Below are 19,626 nucleotides of genomic sequence, written 5' to 3'. Positions count from 1 at the left end.
TCTCTTTAGAAAGAAATCAGCATTTCTGATAAAATAGAATATAATTATGATAAATTCTAATGGAATCATGAATTATTCTAAGAAACTAGTTCGGCCCTGGCCGGTTGGTTCAGCAGTAGAGCGTCGGCCTAGCATGCGGAGGACCCGGGTTCGATTCCCGGCCAGGGCACACAGGAGAAGCGCCCATTTGCTTCTCCACCCCTCCGCCGCGCTTTCCTCTCTGTCTCTCTATTCCCCTCCCGCAGCCGAGGCTCCATTGGAGCAGAGATGGCCCGGGCGCTGGGGATGGCTCTGTGGCCTCTGCCGCAGGCACTAGAATGGCTCTGGTCGCAACATGGCGACGCCCAGGATGGGCAGAGCATTGCCCCCTGGTGGGCAGAGCATCGCCCCATAGTGGGCGTGCCGGGTGGATCCCGGTCGGGCGCATGCGGGAGTCTGACTGTCTCTCCCTGTTTCCAGCTTCAGAAAAATGCAAAAAATTAAAAAACAAACAAACAAACAAAAAAACTAGTTCTCATTCTCCTTTGATTATCAGTCAAAAGTTTAATATTGGCCCTGGTCGGTTGGCTCAGTGGTAGAGCATCAGCCTGGTGTGTGGAAGTCCCGGGTTCAATTCCCGGCCAGGGCACACAGGAGAGGCGCCCATCTGCTTCTCCAACCCTCCCCCTCTCCTTCCTCTCTGTCTCTCTTCCCCTCCCGCAGCCGAGGCTCTTTGGAGCAAAAGATGGCCCGGGCACTGAGGATGGCTCTGTGGCCTCTGCCCCAGGCCTAGAGTGGCTCTGGTCACAACAGAGCAACGCCCCGGATGGGCAGAGCATCACCCCCTGGTGGGCGTGCCTGGTGGATCCCGGTCGGGCGCATGCGGGAGTCTGTCTGACTGCCTCCCCATTTCCAGCTTCAGAAAAATACAAAAAAAAAAAAAAAAAAAAGTTTAATCTTTAACCAAATATTTTTTTCTTTTTGTATTAATAAAACTAGTTACTTAAAAAAAACACAAAACACCTGCATCTCTCTGATTTGAGTCTTTTAATTGGCCTGTTCTAAGTCTTTCCTCTTTTGACAATATTGAAGTAAAACTTTTTTTTTTTTTTTTCTTTCATTTTTCTGAAGCTGGAAACTGGGAGAGACAGTCAGACAGACTCCCGCATGCGCCCGACCGGGATCCACCCGGCACGCCCACCATGGGGCGACGCTCTGCCCACCAGGGGGCGATGCTCTGCCCATCCTGGGCGTCGCCATATTGTGACCAGAGCCACTCTAGCGCCTGGGGCAGAGGCCAAGGAGCCATCCCCAGCGCCCGGGCCATCTTTGCTCCAATGGAGCCTTGGCTGCGGGAGGGGAAGAGAGAGACAGAGAGGAAAGTGCGGCGGAGGGGTGGAGAAGCAAATGGGCGCTTCTCCTGTGTGCCCTGGCCGGGAATCGAACCCGGGTCCTCCGCACGCTAGGCCGACGCTCTACCGCTGAGCCAACCGTCCAGGGCCGAAGTAAAACTTTTTTTAAGTGAGAGGAAAGGAGATAGACTCCCGCATGCACCCCTCCCAGGATCCACCCGGCAACCCGAGTCTGGGGCTGATGCTCAAATCAACTGAGCTGTCCTCAGTGCCCAGGGCCAACACTCAAACCAATGATCCACTGGCTGTGAAAAGGGAAGGGAGGAGTGGGGGTAGAGAAAGGAGAAGAAAAGCAGATGGTCACTTCTCTTGTGTGCCCTAACTGGGGATAGAACCCGGGACATCCACATGTCCGGCCGATGTTCTATCCACTGAGCAAACCAACCAGGGCTGAAATAAACATAATACATGCTCATAATTAAATTACCTGAAAGGTTTTTTTTTAAACCACTGTGAGGTTCATATATCAAATATACATAAATATTGTTGTGATAATAGACATGACTCACCTTTTTTTTAATGATAATGATGTGTGTGTGAATTGTACATTCTGTCTCACTCAGATTAGTACATTATAGTGGCAATAACCAACCTTAGGAGACTATGAGAGTAAAAACTTCTGTTCCAAGACTACAAACTAGCTTAAACTAGATCCTCAACATGCCATTCTATCAATATAGAAAACATTAGTTACATTTATGTGAAAGGAAGGAAGGGGAAGTGGGTAAAAGATATTTCATGCAAACTCCTCTCTCTCCACCACTGGGTAACTATTTGTATAAGAACAACACAGGTACTCACTAGGTAGTTTTTGAATCAATGAATGAATGACTAGCCCTCTGGGAGTATTAGATACACTATTGCTTGAAGGCAAAGAGATGGAGTAGGTATATTCAGCTTTCTCCCTGTTCTAGGATTCTGTGGTTTCTTTGACTACTAAGAGTTGGCTAGGTTTCAAATATATTTTAAGGTCTAAAAAGCAGACTGCTCTTAGATGAGAGGCAGGGAGAAAATACTTCTCAACATGTCCACTTTAGCGCCAGGGAAGCCTAATAATTATCATTATTATTTACAGGGATAAATAATGTAAACTCATAAAAAAAAAACCGTGTATACCAATCGAACTAACTTGTGGCTGGAATGTGATTCTTAACTGTGCCCAGTTTCACTTTATCCAGCCTTAGCCATCCTGTTTTCAGTTGTGCACACACAAGTGCAGGCAGCCGCCTTCCAATGTATGGTTTCTTGTACCAATAAGGAAAAACTGCTGAAGTCATGAGGCTGCTCCGCTCCGGCAGAGCCCTCATGCGAGTCATATGAAAGCTCCAGCATTGCTGACCTCTGGCAAAAAAAAAAAAAAAAAAAGGGAGTGAACAAGGACAGGAGAGACAGAGAGGTTCAAGTGCAAGTTTTCTCCCTGAGCCTAGAAGATTATGGGTCAAGAGCTGTGTGCAAAGACTCTCCAGCCTGGATGCAGCTGCCATCGCTGTTGGGAGGGAGGCGATGCGCACAGCTGTCAGAGGAGTGCGCCTGTGATGCCGGAAGCTGCGATTGAGGTATTTGTATCCCAGCAGCATCTTTCTCTGTTGAGAAACCTAGGAGTTCAGAGACGCCCTTTCTGTAGCAGGCTCTGCTTTTTCTGCGGTAGGTCTAATCCAATAAATATAAAATTCTCTTAAAGTCACAGAGAATTTATAGCTATTTGTTGTCAAATTTGGAGCTTTTCTTGTAAACCAAAAGGGAAAAATAATTCTATGCTTTAGGCTGCCTGAAACCCAGTTGACTTGAAGTTCAGAAAGTAGGTATTCTTTTAAAATCTCTGCAGTACTAAATCATGGAGCTGAGCCTTAAGAAGCAAGCTGCAGTATTGCTGTGCTGTGGATTAAAAATTTCAATAATTAACTCATGGTTATTAGCAATGCTATCCTAGAAAATTATTTCCCTAAGGTGATAAATTAAGGGAACATGAAAAAAAAAAAAAAACCTGTGAGTTAAGCAGAAAAAATTGGAAACCATCCATCAAGGAAATTTAGGTTAACCTAAGTTTTAAAAAGACATATTTCTAAGTGAAAAAGAATATAGTATTTCAACAATTGATATCATTAAGAATTTTTTTTAAATGACCTAACTTTCAAGAAAGGTGCATTTTGAAGATGTAGAAACTTAGAAAACATTTTGAAAAGTGAAAATCAGGCAAAAAAAGAAAAAATGGTTTATCAGTCAGTCTTGACTTTGCATAATTTTACTCCTGCACTTCCCTTTCTTTTTCAACTAGCTAACAAACCTAAAAGAAGCATCATGTTCCACGACTTCATTTCACCCCAGGGAACTTCAGTCTGTCCAGGCCCGGAAGTTCAAGAGTAAAAGGCCACGGAGTAACAGCGATTCTTTTCAGGAAGAGGATCTGAGGCAGGGCTTTCAGTGGGTGAGTGAGCAGCTGATGCTGACCAAGAAGGACTTAATGTGAGCTTGTCTAGGGAGGCTGGCCCTATTTCCAGGGCAATTACTGAATAGATCTTCCCAAGTACATTCTGTCAAATTTGTCTGGAAAAAAAAAAAAAAGTCAACACTAAAAACAGTGCTCTTTCTTTTTTTCCCACATCTCACCCTTTCCTTGTTCCCCTTAAGCAGAGGAAGAGTCTCCCTTTTGGGGCAGCCTCATCTTACTTGAACTTGGAGAAGCTGGGTGAAGGTTCTTATGCTACAGTTTACAAAGGGATTAGCAGGTGAGTGACTCATAGCTGGGAAAGACTTTAGAGATGAGGAGTCCATCCCCCGCACTTGACATTGTAAAGCCAGGTAACACACAGCAGAAGTTCAGGACCTGGGCAAGACACCATGATCAATAGGAAGAGACATGATTTAAATAGCCTTGAAAGAAAAACAAACTTCGCCCCCAATTAAAATCAGCCCACTAAGATGTTTATCAGCTGTTTTTCTCTTTTATTCAATTCAAAGTAGAGGGCCACTATTACTGACCCAAAGAACAATTACTGCTCTTTGCCTGATGGGAAGTGCAGTTAGTAAAATGTCTCTAGAGTTATTTTTTATATCTTTTCCTAAAATACAGCAACAGAGGTTTGCAATGGCAACCTTGGGTTGGCTCCTTCCTCCTTCCACTTTGCCTTCATAGAAGAAACTGAAGTTGGTTTCTACAAAGCATGGTATATGCAAAAAATGATCAACCCTGGGTTTTCTACCCTTGTAAAATATATATAATGGCTGTAAGAATAAAAATACTGCTAATCCAGAAGCCAAGTGCCCATTTTGGCTAACAATAAACTTGATTCAACGTATATGAAAGATCTGTGAACTCCATAGCATTTTAGTCAAAAGAATGTTAAGAGGTCTGATTTCTTTATGTTATTTCAATGTTGAAAAACTGAACTCAATACTGGTTAAATGTTAATTTTAAAACTTTAATGTGAATACTACAAGACTAAATATCATTTATCTTAGTATTTGTGTTATTATTTTTACTTGTTAATGCAGGATTTTCGGGTAGATATTTTAAATGCATTATGTAGAGACAGGATTAATATCTTAGGAACTAAGGATGTAAGATTTCTTTCAGAGGAGTCAGCTTAGTAATAGGATGAAAAATACATGAGAAAGATTTGTCCAAGTATACAGGGATATATGTAAGTGTATTCATTGCAGCAAGATTTATAAAGTAAGAACTTGATCACAAATATCCATAATGAAGGACTTCCTAAATAGTCACCGTACAAAGAAATAATATGCAGCCATCTAAAGTATGAGATAGATCTATTAATATGAAAAGATATTTAATATTTTAAGAGTAAAAAAATAAATTACAGAACCATATGCATTCTATGATCTCATTTAGAAGAAAATCCCTCAACGGTACTTACTATGTATGTATAAGTTTGTATGTGCATAGCAGAGTCTAGAAAAAACAAGATATTGTTAAAAGTAGATACTTCTAGTGGTTGATAGTGGGTGGGGAAAGAAAGATCACTACACTTTTCACTTTATTCCTAAACACAAAAGCATTCATTTAATTTATAATTTAAAAATTATAAATCTAGCCAATGGGAGGAAGGAAGGGAGGGAGGAAGGGAGGGAGGAAGGAAGGAAAGAAAGATAATTGTTAATGTTCTAGCCAATGCAATGAGGGAAAAAAAGAGTAAATATCATTTTTGTGGATTATAGAATTGTCTACCTAAAAACCCAAGAGAATCATCTAACAATTAAAAGTAGTATGATAAAGTTACAAAATAAAAATATACTTTTTTTTTTTTTTTTTTGCATTTTTCTGAAGCTGGAAACAGGGAGGGACAGTCAGACAGACTCCCGCATGCGCCCGACCAGGATCCACCCGGCACGCCCACCATGGGGCGACGCTCTGCCCATCCTGGGCGTCGCCATGTTGTGACCAGAGCCACTCCAGCGCCTGAAGCAGAGGCCACAGAGCCATCCCCAGCGCCCGGGCCATCTTTGCTCCAATGGAGCCTTGGCTGCGGGAGGGGAAGAGAGAGACAGAGAGGAAGGCGCGGCGGAGGGGTGGAGAAGCAAATGGGCGCTTCTCCTGTGTGCCCTGGCCGGGAATCGAACCTGGGTCCTACGCACGCTAGGCCGATAAAAATATACTTATCAAAAGTTGCCTTTATGTATTAGCAATTACCATTTAAGAGAAAACATAGTAGGGGAGATTACACTCACAACAACAATAACAAAGTCATTAGCATCAACAAATGGGCAGAATTTATACAAAGATTTATTAAGGGATGTAAAAATCTTGAAGAAAGAGCCAGGAGGGCATTTATTTTTTTCATACAGGTATTCATTCAGTATACAAAAATTTTTTAACACCTTTTTTGTATCAGGCACTATTTTAGCCAATAAGGATTCATCCAAGAACAAGAGTCAAAAACCCCTGCTCTTATGGTGTATACATTCCAGTGGAGGCAAGACAGGCAATAAAAAACTAGTAAAATCTTGAGTTTTTTAAAGAGTGAAAAGTGTTTTTGAAAAAGGTAAAACAGGGAAGAGGGATAGGGAGAGCCAGAGTGGGGCGGTAGGTAACTACTTTAAATAGAGCATTGAGAGGAGGCCTCACTGAGAAGGGAACACTTAATCAGAGACTCTGACACAGGAGAGGTGTGAGCTACGGACATATGTAGTGGAAGAGAGCTTCCGGAAGGGAACAGCAAGTAAGAACTCCCCGAGGCAGGAGCAGGCCTGGCACTGAAAGGAGAGAGTGGAAGCAGATGAGGACCAGGAGGAGCTGCAGTTGCAGTACGGCGGATGCAGAGGGGCCTGTGGATCATTCCAGGGACTGCTGTGAGGATATCTGGATTAGAACATCTAATACTGCAATGATTCTCTAATTTAGAGTCTTAATGTATTGTAAATGTGTTCAAAAGCTGCAACAATCAAGGTAGTGTAGTACAAGAAAGAACATATCAAAGAAATATGAGTTTAAAAAGTCCAGAACAGTCACAAATCCAAGTGTAAGATCATATATATATAATCCTGGTGGCATTTCAAATTAGCAAGGAAAAGAAGACAGTTCAATAAACGGAGCTGGGACAATTGTTAGCAACTTGGAAAAGGTAAAAATATACACTATAAATTCCCAGTGGATAAAAAGTTAAATGAAATTGAAAAAAATCCAGGAACTAGAAGAATAGATAAGAGAATTCGGTGTAGCTTTGGGTTGGGAAGGTCTGTCTATACCAGCGGTTCTCAACCTGTGGGTCGCGACCCCGGCGGGGGTCGAACAACCAAAACACAGGGGTTGCCTAAAGCCATTGGAAAATACATATTTATTATACAATACATTTTTAAATAAAATATGTATTTTCCACTTAAGTCAGACCCCATAAGGGAGATTGGAAATGCCCATCATGCCTCATCTAGCCAAGTATCTTCTGGAGAGCTCCAATCCTGGGACACCTTAACAGAGGTTTCACTGGAACAGTTACCATAGTCAAATCGACATGGGAACCCTAGAACCAAATAAAATGTGATCCTTCATTGTAGGGGTTCTCAACATCTTAAAATGCTAATGTATACCAGGACTATCTAAGAAAAGTTAAGAAAATTTTAAAAATATAAAGCATTTTCTAAACATATTTGACCAAAATATGTTTTTGGAGGGGTGGGTAAAACATTTTGGAAAATACTGAACATCATAAAATTTTTAAGTTTTTTATTTGACTTTAAAGAGAGAAACATCAATTTGTTGTTCCATCCATCCATGCATTCAGTGGTCGATCCCTGTAAATGCCCTGACTGTGGATCGAACCTACAACCTTGGCATAATTGGGACAATGCTCTAACCAACTGAACTACCCAGCCAGGGCTTATGGTGTAAAATTTCAAAGACATGAAAAGGCACAAAAGAAATTGGTGAAAAGTATATGCAAAATATTTTAATAACAAGATGGGAAAATTGGCCCTGGCCGGTTGGCTCAGTGGTAGAGCATCGGCCTGGCATGCAGGAGTCCCAGGTTCGATTCCCAGCCAGGGCACACAGGAGAAGCACCCATCTGCTTCTCCACCCCTCCCCCTCTTCTTCCTCCCTGTCTCTCTCTTCCCCTCCCGCAGCCAAGGCTCCATTGAAGCAAAGATGGCCCGGGCGCTGGGGATGGCTCTGTGGCCTCTGCCTCAGGCACTAGAATGGCTCTGGTTGCAGCAGAGCGACGCCCTGGATGGGCAGAGCATCGCCCCCTGGACGGCGTGCCGGGTAGATCCTGGTAGGGCGCATGCGGGAGTCTGTCTGACTGCCTCCCCGTTTCCAGCTTCAGAAAAAAATACAAAAAAAAAAAAAGATGGGAAAATTATAAAAGAATGGGAAAGACCCATGCATTTATGATAATTTAGTTCCACAAGTAAAGAAATAGCAATTACAATGCAATAAATTTTTTTTTACTCATAAATGGAGGAAAAAAAGATAAAAGCATGCTTCAAAAAAAAAAACCCCCACATTAATGAAGGTAGGTCAAAGCGGCACAAGAGCCAACTGAAAGAGCTTGCAAAGGACAATGGTGGAAAACTTTGAGCAACACAATAAAGAAATTATACTTTGTATGTAATATTGGATTATAACCCAAAGTATAAAATAAACATCTATGAGTACATATTGATAAAAATAAATAGCTAAATAAATTAATAAGTGGGAGTGAAAAGACAAATTTCCCATGCAGAATTCTAAATAATTTGTGTGGACAAGCTGCCCTCAAGGAGGTGGAGCATAACTCCCCGCTCTTTAAGTGTGAGCTACTCATAGTGACATTCTTCCATAAGAAAAGTATAGGGGGCAGATAACTGCAGGGAAGAAATATGGAAAACACTACCTCAGCCAAGTGATGAAGACCAACTATGGTGTGATAAAAATCATACTCTACATCCTCAAAACCAGTAACCCCGGTATATTAAGAAAAATTCCAATAAAGAGGCATCCTCCAAAATTCTTGACTGGTACTCATTAAAACCATCAAGGTTATCAAAAACAAGGAAAGTGTGAAAACTATCACTTTAGTACAGCAATTGCACACGTGTATTGTCTTCCATACACACACAGTTTACAGTTGCTCCTTGAACAACACGAATCTACTTATTCACAGGTTTATTCAGTAAACACTGTAAATGCATTTTCTCTAACAATTTTCTTAGTAACATTTGCTTTTCTCTACTTTATTGTAAGAAGACAATACAGTGATACATATTTTGAATTAAAACATACAAAATATGTGTTAACTGACTCTTTATGTTATTGGCAAGGCTTCTATCAACAACAGGCTATTAGTAGTTAAGTTTTAGGGGAGTCAAAAGTTATATGAGACACTGGCCAGGTAGCTCAGTTGTTTAGAGCTTCTCCCCGATATGCCAAAGTTACAGGTTCAGTCCCCAGTCAGGGCACATATAAGAATCAAACAATGAATGCATAAATAAGTGAAATAACAAATCAATGTTTGTCTCTCTCTCTCTCTCTAAAATCAATAATTTATTTTTAAAAAGTTATATTGTTCAAGGGTCAACTGTACTTAAAGTTACAAACATGATGTACTTGTATCCTATTGTTTTGTATCCTATTGTTTATTTTATCGTGCATCTTTTCCATATTTTTTCTACATGTCTCTAGACTTACGCATTTGTTATGAATGCAAAATATTTCATTGTATTGAGGTATGACAAACATATGTTCTTAAACTGTTTGTCTAATGTTTGACACTAATGCTATTTCTTTTTTTTTTTTAAGATTTTTTTTTAAATTTATTCACTTTGGAGAAGAGAAAGAGAGAGAGAGAGAGAGAAGAGGGGAGGAGCAGGAAGCATCTACTTCCACATGTGCCATGACCAGACTAGCCCAGGATTTTGAACCAGCAACCTCAGCATTCCAGGTCGACACTTTATCCACTGTGCCACCACAGGCCAGGCCGACACTAATGCTATTTCTATTTTTTCTAGTATAACTAATAGTGGAGGATATCTTTCATTCATTTGGAATTTTAAAAATCTTTATTAAATAAGTTTACTGGGAAAAATTCATAGGTATGGTAGTTTTTTGGCTTTTCCTATATATTATGTTGCAATCTCCTCAAATTTGTTTTTCAATTTACAATGCAACCCACAATAACAATACAATTTTACTTCAAACCAGTAAAGAATTTGTAATGAACTATGAGCTTTAGTTACTATCCTAATAATGTTGTCAATATTGGTTTGTTAATTATAACAAATGTACCATACTATATAAGATGTTGATAATAGAAGAAACTGGTTGTGAGGTATATGGGAACTCTCTGTACCAGCTTTTCAATTTTTTTGTAAATTGAAAATGATGCCAAAAAATGAAATCCTAAAAAAAAAAAAATGCTGCTTGATCAGGTGGTGGCACAGTGGATAGAGCATTGGTCTGGGATGTGGAGGACCCAGGTTTGAAACCCCCAAGGTCACCAGCTTGAGCACGGGCTCATCCGTCCCTATCTGTCCGTCTCTCTCCCTCTGTCCCTGTCAAAAAAAAAATCAATACTTATTTCGGCAGCACATGTACTAAAATTGGCGTGATGCAGAGAGGGTTAGCATGCCCTCTGTGTGAGGATGACACGCAAATTCGTGAAGAGTTCCATAAAAAAACAACAACTTTGCTCAGTGATGGTGAGGGAGTACTAGATCACCTTACGGCAAAATTTGGAAACATGCCTTTAAAACAATAAAAATATGTGCACAGCACACCCTTTGACTTAGCAATTACACCTCTACCCTAAGAAAATAGTAGGGACTGTGTAAAAAGACTGATCTACAAATATGATCATCACTGTATTTTTATAATAATAAAAAATTAGAAATAATTTAAAAACATTTGGAATTAGCCAAACACATTTTAGTATATGTGATGAAACATTATGTCATTATTAAATATCACATAAAACAAGAATGAATAAAACAAAAAGTTAAATGGAGGAAAACAGGTTACTAATATAATGATATGATGTGATATGAACCCCACTGTATTAAAAATAATGTATTTATACTTGCATTAAAATATTTTATGTCCTCTGGCACTTAGCTTACATCAGTGACCAAAACAATGACTAAGTAGAGAGTAGGAGGAGATGAAGAGAGAGAGATGATAGGTGGGACTCGGCAGGTCAGGTAGCACCTAGAAGGCCACAAAAATCTGGCTTTTATTCAGAATGACAGTGGTTTGTTTTGACTTTCACTTAAAAAGAATTCCCAGGCTACTCTATTGAGAGTAGACAGTAGAGAAACAAGTGTATAAGCAGGGAGATTGGTTGGCAGTCACTACAATAATTCAGAGGAAAAATAAAAATGGCTCAAATAAGTGTGCAAATGGAAATTTAAAAAGCAATATACATTAAAATATTATGAGAATGGATTTGGTTGTGGGGGGTTCTCTGATTACTATATTCTCCAAAAAATTTTTTTCTGAAGTAAGAAGCTGGGAGGCAGAGAGACAGACTCCTGTATCCACCTGACCAGGATTCACCCGGCATGCCCACTAGGGAGCGATGCTCTGCTCTGGGGCCTTGCTCCATTGCAACTGGAACCATTCTAGCACCTGAGGCAGAGGTCATGGAGCCATCCTCAGCGCCCAGGCCAACTTTGCTCTAATGGAGTCTTGGCTGTGGGAGGGGAAGAGAGAGATAGAGAGAAAGGAGAGGGGGAAGGGTGGAGAAGCAGATGGATGCTTCTCCTGTGTGCCCTAGCCAGGAATTGAACCTAGGACATCCACACACTGAGCCAATGCTCTACTGCTGAGCCAACGGGTGTAGCTCCAAATTTTTTAAATAATAAACATGGATCATTTTGGTAAAGAGAAAAATGTTTTGGTCTATATAAACTTTTAAAACTTTTTATTCTGAAAAAAATGTTGACTTATATACTAAAATATATTTTGAAGAAAAACTTTTTTTTTGTTAAACTGCTATGAATCATATTATCTGTTCTCTTTCCCCTCATTCTTTTAGAATAAACAGGCAACTAGTGGCTTTAAAAGTCATTAGCATGAATGAAGAGGAAGGAGTCCCATTTACAGCTATCCGGGAAGGTAAGAACAGTAAAATGGACCAACTGATCTGTTTTAAGCCCTTGATTGGGAAAAAAAAAATGTATTGAGTCTATCCACTCAGCATCAAAATTTTGATATTTCTAGAAGTAAAATTTTAATTGCAATTGTATTCTTTATACAAGTTTTCCAAGTACATTTACACCAGGGGTCGGGAACCTATGGCTCACGAGCCAGATGTGGCTCTTTTGATGGCTGCATCTGGCATGCAGACAAATCTTTAATAAAAAAAAATAATGTTAAAAATATAAAACATTCTCATGTATTACAATCCATTCATTTCCTATTGCTCATGTTCATGGTTGTGGGTGGCTGGAGCCAATCACAGCTGTCCTCCAGGACAACACCAAATTTTTATTGGATAATGCGTAAGGTACACGGTTCATTCGTTGTATGGCTCTCACAGAATTACATTTTAAAATATGTGGCCAAAAAGGTTCCCGATCCCTGATTAACACTATCATTTTACTACTTATTCTTGAAGAAATTAAGACTCACATCAGTTAAGCAAGTCTATGAACTCAGTATTTACTAAGTACCTTCTGTATGTTTGATCCCATACTAAGTGTTAAGGCAATATATATATATATATATATATATATATATATATATATATATATATATGCCCAGAAAAATCCATATAAAAATAAAATAAATAATAAATTCTGAGTGAACAATTTGCTTGAAAATATTAAGTTGTTTAGATAGCATTTGAAAAACTCGTTGGGAAGGCATGTATTTTGAGGGCTGTGCCTGTATTTTCATTATGTCTCAGGCAGTATAGCAAGTGGGTGAGGATGGACTTGAGTTTGAATCTTAGATCTACCAATTACTAGTGGTGTGACTGTGGGTAGATTACTTTACCTATTTTAAACTCAGTTTATTGCAGAAAGAGGATAATAATAGTACCTATTTCTTTGAGTTGCTATGAGGATTAAATGAGAATATGCATTTAAAGCACTAATCAAAGAATCCATTATCAGAAATTAACAAATGCTAGCTATTATTCCATTCTTGTCTCTTTCCCTTAGTGATGACTTCTTTGCCATTAACAAGCACTATAGTGAAAATAAACCATTAAAAATTCTACTTATTAACCTTTTTACATGAGCCAGTTGAAATAAGATGATAATCGGATTGCTAGCCATTTCATCAGAAACCCATAGAAATATTTCTTCCCTGGCCTTACTTTCTCCCTATTTAACTACTTCATTTTTTCCCTTCTTTATGTGCACATCCTGTATACAAAGCATATTGCTGGGTGTTGTGATGGATGAGAAGAAAATGCCTGATCTTTGCTCTATACGTATCATTTTCAGATGTAACAGAGCAGATGGTTCCAGTTACAACCAGTGTTATAATGGAGGTAAAAAAGACATAAACTAAGATGAGAACCAGTTAGTGTCAGTGTGGCAAATGGAATCAGTAGATTTTGAGCAGAGCTTGGAAGGACGGCTATGCAAACAGGCATGGAAAAAGCAATTCGGAAAATGAGTTTATAACTGAATTTGATGCCGTTTTCAAAAGTCTTTCAGCTCCCCCTGGGAAATGTGTTATTTTGAATTTAAGTAGAAGGGCCAAATGGCTATCAGATTAGTTGGGGATTCATGCTGGTAGGATCAGGTGCATTCTAGAGGAAAACATGGTTTTAAGTGTTTAATATAATGGAAGTTGCATTTACTAATGCACTTATTGGTGGTCCCCATTAAAGAACATCCGACTTTAGAAGATTATTGGTTAAGGAGTATTTCTGAATGTAATAAAAGATCCCAGGTCACCACCACAGGAGGGTCTCCAGGCCTGGGTTCACCCCATTCTAATGTTGTTTCCTGTATGTACTTGTCTATTGCCTCACTCAGATTTTGCCCACAGCCCAGTTTTTCTGGTTGGTATTTGACAAAACTTTTGCCGATTTTGCTAACAGATGGTTCTCAGCATGGTTCAGAAAAGCTGGACCTGTATTGTTCTGTATGCTAAACGTCTCTTTTATTGCATATTTACCAGGAATTGCCTCTCCATCGCAGGTGTTTGCAATTACATTTTGTATTCAACTGTGGGTTTCGTAGGTTTGCTTTGTGGACTTACCTTACTGAATGCTTTGCTCTATAATATTAAAAACCACAAAAGGATTTTTGACACGTTGGAGGTGGTTAGGCATCTAATTTCCAGCAATGATTGTTTCTTTTTCCACCAGTGTAAAAGCTGGGAGCCCTTGTTAGAGCAGCCCTCTCCCCTCAAGAAGATATGAGACCTCATTTGAAAACTTTGGCACTGTCCCACTTTCCCTGTAAGAACTTTAAGGATGTGAGACCAGGGAGACGGGAGGTTAAATGAGAAGGGCTGGGAGCAAAATAAGAACAGCTGGAATTCATTAGTTACAATCCAGGGTCACTAGCTAAAAAGGCAACTGAAAGCCACATGCAGAAAAACTGAACAAGTAATGCAGACTTCTTTCAAAAACCTTGAAGAAGGAATTACTTTTCCTGAACAGTTTGGCTGGACTATGAAATATCAGCCAAAGATTTATTAAGTAGGATTTTACTGTAGATCTGGTCTGTACAGAAGTGGAAGACACGTGGCAGTTTATTCATCAGGTCATTTGGAATACTTTTTGATCTTAGCATGTAATATTATAAAATTAGCAAAAACATTAGGAACAGCGCTAAGGGAAACATATCTTAATATCCATGCCAGATAATTTTCATGTGTTACCTTTTCCAATTCTGTTAACAACCTGTGAAGGTAGATAGTCTTCTTCTTTTAATATATAGCTATAATTCAAACCAAATCTCTCTGATTCAAACATTATACATTTTCTGTGCATTCATTCTACAAATATTTATTGAGCACCTACTATGGCCAGGTATTCTGCTGGTCACTAGATACACAGTAGTGCAGACAATAGACATGTGTTCTTTACCCTCATTCCTTTGCCAATTAAAAAGGTTAGCTACCTTCATAGCAACTTAGAAAATCTTTCATAATTGGCTCTAGAATTATGTTTTAAATATTTATTTTTACAACGAGGAGAAAATATGTTTATTTGAATAGACTGATATCTTAAGTTTTATAAAAGAGCATGTTTCTAGCTTTATTAAACTGTGTAGCAATATCTTAATAATGTACATTATTTTAAATATATTCCTATACAATTAGAAACTTTTGGTTTAAACCCAGGACTTTCAGTCTGTTAGCAGCATTTGTTTAGGAAGCAATCATATAACTAACTTTTGTAGAGGACTAGGCATATGACATAATCTCCCACACACATAAATTATTTTTTTTTAAATCCTTGTATCAAGTCTAGGAGGTAAAGCATGTTGTTTTTGTTGTAGAGAGATGAAGGAATCTGAGCCTCAGGTTAGGTAACTTGTCTGAAATCTCAGAACTAGGAATCAGAGTTGTTACATAGTAGAATTCAATCTCCTCTATTCAAAATCCTACTTTATTGGGATCAATTTAAAACTCCTAAACTCAAGCATTTCTTCTTTAGCAACAGTTAAAATAAAAATATGTCTTTCTGATACATTTTGTATAAATGTTAAGCAAAATGCAGAAGAAATATTTTAAAGAAAATAATGTATAATATAATATTGTATGTCTGTCAATTATGATTCTGTCATGGACTCTAGTCTACAGCACCAGTAATTGCAATGTTTAAATTAGAAACAGTTTTAGCTAAGAATCTTTTAAGATCATTTTCTAGTAGAAAACATTACAGAGTAATTATTACCAGTTCATATATGAGAAAACTGAGCCAAAAATAGACTTACGGAACCTCCCTGAGGTCATACAATGAGGTACAAAATACCAATTAGAACCGCTGACTCATTGGTTACCACAAATAGATTGCGGCAGGCTAGGTTGACAAGAAGTTCTCCGTTGAATGCAATCAAATCACATCACAGACAGCATATTTACTTGTGTATAGTTACATTTTTTATAAAACAAATGATGCCAGGATAATGCTATGTGATCAAATTACAATTAAAAAAAATCAGATAACTACTTACCTAAATTTGTCTTCATATTTATCTTAATGATTTATTTTCTTAAAATGCATAACTTGCCTCATTGATTTGATTTGTGACACCCAGGCCAGACAAAAAGTGACATCAGGAACTATAAATGTTTTAAAATTCAATGCCCAATTGGGATTGGGGTAGGAATTAGCTCCATTATTGACTCCTACACAAAACTTATTACAACTATCTGGTCTTCATTAATTCATAAGCACTTATTGAGCACCAAGTCTGTGTTAGGTGCTGGAGACACAAAGACAAGGTCAGGGACAGGGATACCCATGCCCTCAGGAAGCTCACAGCCTAGAAAGGGCTTTGACTACCAGGTCCTCACTATGTATAACTTTGCCCTAGGACTTTGAGAATCAGCCTTGTTCTTCCTGGTCATCATTATCGTTTACCTTTCCTTCTAAACCAGGGGTCCCCAAACTATGGCCCGCGGGCCACATGCGGCCCCCTGAGGCCATTTATCCGGCCCCCCACCGCACACCTGGAAGGGGCACCTCTTTCATTGGTGGTCAGTGAGAGGAGCATAGTTCCCATTGAAATACTGGTCAGTTTGTTGATTTTAATTTACTTGTTCTCTATTTTAAATATTGTATTCATTCCCATTTTGTTTTTTTACTTTAAAATAAGATATGTGTAGTGTGCATAGGGATTTGTTCGTAGTTTTTTTATAGTCCGGCCCTCCAACGGTCTGAGGGACAGTGAACTGGCCCCCTGTGTAAAAAGTTTGGGGACCCCTGTTCTAAACTGATGGCTTTAGGCGACCCCTGTGTTTTGGTCGTTTGACCCCCGCCGGGGTCGTGACCCACAGGTTGAGAACCGCTGTTCTAAACCAAAGCAGAATAAAGTAACACCAAAATTTCATGACCCATTGTGCTTGCAAAACATCAGTCTTCACAAAACTTTGCTGAACCACAAACTCTGATGAAATGAACAAAACCAAGAAATTAAATACTTGCATATAACTGCAAGATGAAAATGAGAACTTTCTTCTAAGTTATTAAATATCTTACATATATGAGAATCAAGTTAAATTCCATGAAATGTTAAACCAGTTAGTCATACTAAAGACCTTTTTTGGATATTTAAAATAAAGAAAAAAATATTTTGCATTTTTTTTTTTTGTATTTTTCTGAAGCTGGAAACGGGGAGAGACAGTCAGACAGACTCCCGCATGCGCCCGACCGGGATCCACCTGGCACGCCCACCAGGGGCAAAGCTCTGCCCACCAGGGGGCGATGCTCTGCCCCTCCGGGGGGTCGCTCTGCCGCGACCAGAGCCACTCTAGCGCCTGGGGCAGAGGCCAAGGAGCCATCCCCAGCGTCCGGGCCATCTTTGCTCCAATGGAGCCTTGGCTGCGGGAGGGGAAGACAGAGACAGAGAGGAAGTAGAGGGGGAGAAGCAAATGGGCGCTTCTCCTATGTGCCCTGGCCGGGAATCGAACCCGGGTCCCCCGCACGCCAGGCTGATGCTCTACTGCTGAGCCAACCGGCCAGGGCCAATATTTTGCATTTTTAAAATGAGTTTAGTAACTTTCAGTCATAGGTTATATTTCTTGCTCTTTGAGATTACGTTGTTTTCTTCAGGTTTTCTCTTCAACTTTTCTAGATGTTCTCATGATCATATCATGTTAATATATGCAGAATTCTTACAACAATGCCTGGCATGAGGTAAATGCTCAATGAGTGTTAGCTCTTATCATCATCATCATTATAAAAGTATTTTGGAAGCACTCAAAGAAATTCCATTGTGGTTCCATTTGTCTGGAGCTTTAAAGACTCCCTAATTTATATTTGTGTCTTTTCTTTGAAGAGAAACAAAAATTAGTAGACTTAGAATATGTGAAATATAAAAACAATAATTTTACAGGAATCTGAATGCTCTGATTTCAAGATCATTCCTTTCTCAGTTGGCTTTGCATCTCTCAGCTGATTTGCTTGCAGAACACACCACATCCTGCTGTGAAGTTTATGAGACAACCTTGAAATTAGAAGAAAGACTGTTTCTTCCTGGGTTTGAGACCCGTACACATCTGAGGCTATAGTCATTTGTAAATCTCTCTGGTGGATGGACCAAACAATATACCTACAGCATCAGATAAATGCGAAATCATCTACTCTTTCATGTAAATTTCCTATTATTAGTCATCAAAAGTCACAGTTTCCATGTAAGTATTTCAGAAGTTCCGGAGTGTTAAAAAAAAAAAAAAAAGCAGTAGTAGACATAACAAACACAACATTTAAAATCTAATGAGGAAGATAACTAAAATAAAGAAATAAAAGCATCTTCAGCAGAAACACCCTATAGCAACCAATTACAGGTATAGAAATGATATTAGGCAATTAGTGACCACTAATTCAATAGTAAATACTGAATGCTCATAATATAATAGACATTGTTCTAGACCAGGGGTAGTCAATCTGGTCCCTACCGTCCACTAGTGGGCATTCCAGCTTTCATGGTGAGCGGTAGCTGAGCAACCAAAATATAAAAAGATTTAACTATAGTAAGTTGTTTTATAAAGATTTATTCTGCCAAACTTAGCGAAAATCCGACATAAAGTACTCGGTAAATAATTATTATTATATGCTTTAACTTGCTGTAACTCTGCTTTATAAATTTTATAAAGTAAAGTTACTTCCCTACTTTATAAATCACCATTACTGTGGAACCGGTGGGCAGTTAGAAAATTTTACTACTAACAGAGATACAAAAGTGGGCGGTAGGTATAAAAAGGTTGACTACCCCTGTTCTAGACACTGACCACGTAGCAATAAGCAAAAGACAAAAGTGCCTGCTCTTAATGGAATTTATGTTCTTAAGGATGGAGACAGACAATAAACAGATTTATAATATGTCAGGGGTAATAAGTGCTATAATATGTCAGGCGTGATACATTCTATCAAGAAAAATAAAGCAGGGCACAAGGACAGCGATCATTAGGGTGAGGGGTGTCAGGGAAGCCAAGACTTTGAGCAGAGACCGGAAGGAAGTGAGGGAGGAAGCTTGCAGAGAGCAGGAAAAAGAGGGTTGTGGGCAGAGACAAAGTTAAGTATTAAGACCCAGGGAAGAAATGTGTTTGGAAGTGTCCAGGGAACAGGTAGGAGGCCAAAATAGCTAGAGCCAAGTGAACAAGGATAAGAGTGTAATTTGATGAGGGCAGAAATGATCAAGAAACCATATGAAATAAAGTTTTATACCCACTGATGTTAGTAGTGAGCCTCATCTTATGAAGCTATTAGAATTCACAAAACATGCCACCATGATTTTAAAAATAAGCATCAGGAGTTTTAGTAATACAATATTTAAGTGAGAATAAATTTTGTATTAAAAATAAATTTAAATACCTTAACAATATTCTTAGCAATTTCAACTTTACCATATCCTTTTAAAATCTAATTTTGGTGCATGTTTTGTAATGTTGTGTGTGTGGGAGGGGCATAGGGAGGGAGAGAGAGAGAGAGAGAGAGAGAGAGAGAGAGAAAATTAACATAATTTACAAATAAAAATACATATACAATACAAGCATGTTTAACTGATGGTCAGAAGTCATTGTAAGTATGGAAGGTGTTGAAAAATCTCTCAGAAAGTAACATAAAATTTTTTTTTAATTTTGTAATTACAATCGAATACAATAAATCCAATA

At 38.9% G+C, this 19,626-nt stretch overlaps 1 protein-coding gene and 1 non-coding gene across 3 annotated transcripts in view; both read left to right on the top strand.

Moving 5' to 3' along the window:
• The first annotated feature begins 2,820 nt into the window (after positions 1–2,820).
• CDK15 (cyclin dependent kinase 15) overlaps positions 2,821–19,626 on the top strand; it is a 102,233-nt gene continuing 85,427 nt past the window's right edge. Inside the window, exons 1-4 of one of the 2 annotated variants that reach the window (XM_066346466.1) lie at positions 2,821–2,947; positions 3,667–3,816; positions 4,023–4,117; positions 11,855–11,934. In XM_066346466.1, the coding sequence (XP_066202563.1) occupies positions 2,825–2,947; positions 3,667–3,816; positions 4,023–4,117; positions 11,855–11,934 (448 nt within the window). In that variant the 5' untranslated portion in view covers positions 2,821–2,824. Of the gene's footprint in view, positions 2,948–3,666; positions 3,817–4,019; positions 4,118–11,854; positions 11,935–19,626 lie in introns of both variants that reach the window. The other variant, XM_066346465.1, reaches the window with a different exon arrangement.
• LOC136379234 (U6 spliceosomal RNA) lies at positions 10,392–10,498 on the top strand. The gene has a single exon (XR_010746721.1). It is a non-coding gene; the product is annotated as a U6 spliceosomal RNA (small nuclear RNA).

Source organism: Saccopteryx leptura, chromosome 7 (genome assembly GCF_036850995.1).
Source record: "Saccopteryx leptura isolate mSacLep1 chromosome 7, mSacLep1_pri_phased_curated, whole genome shotgun sequence".
NCBI classification, from domain to species: Eukaryota; Metazoa; Chordata; class Mammalia; order Chiroptera; family Emballonuridae; genus Saccopteryx; species Saccopteryx leptura.
Note: the sequence above shows the minus strand (reverse complement) of the source record. Positions and strands in the feature narration are given on the sequence as shown.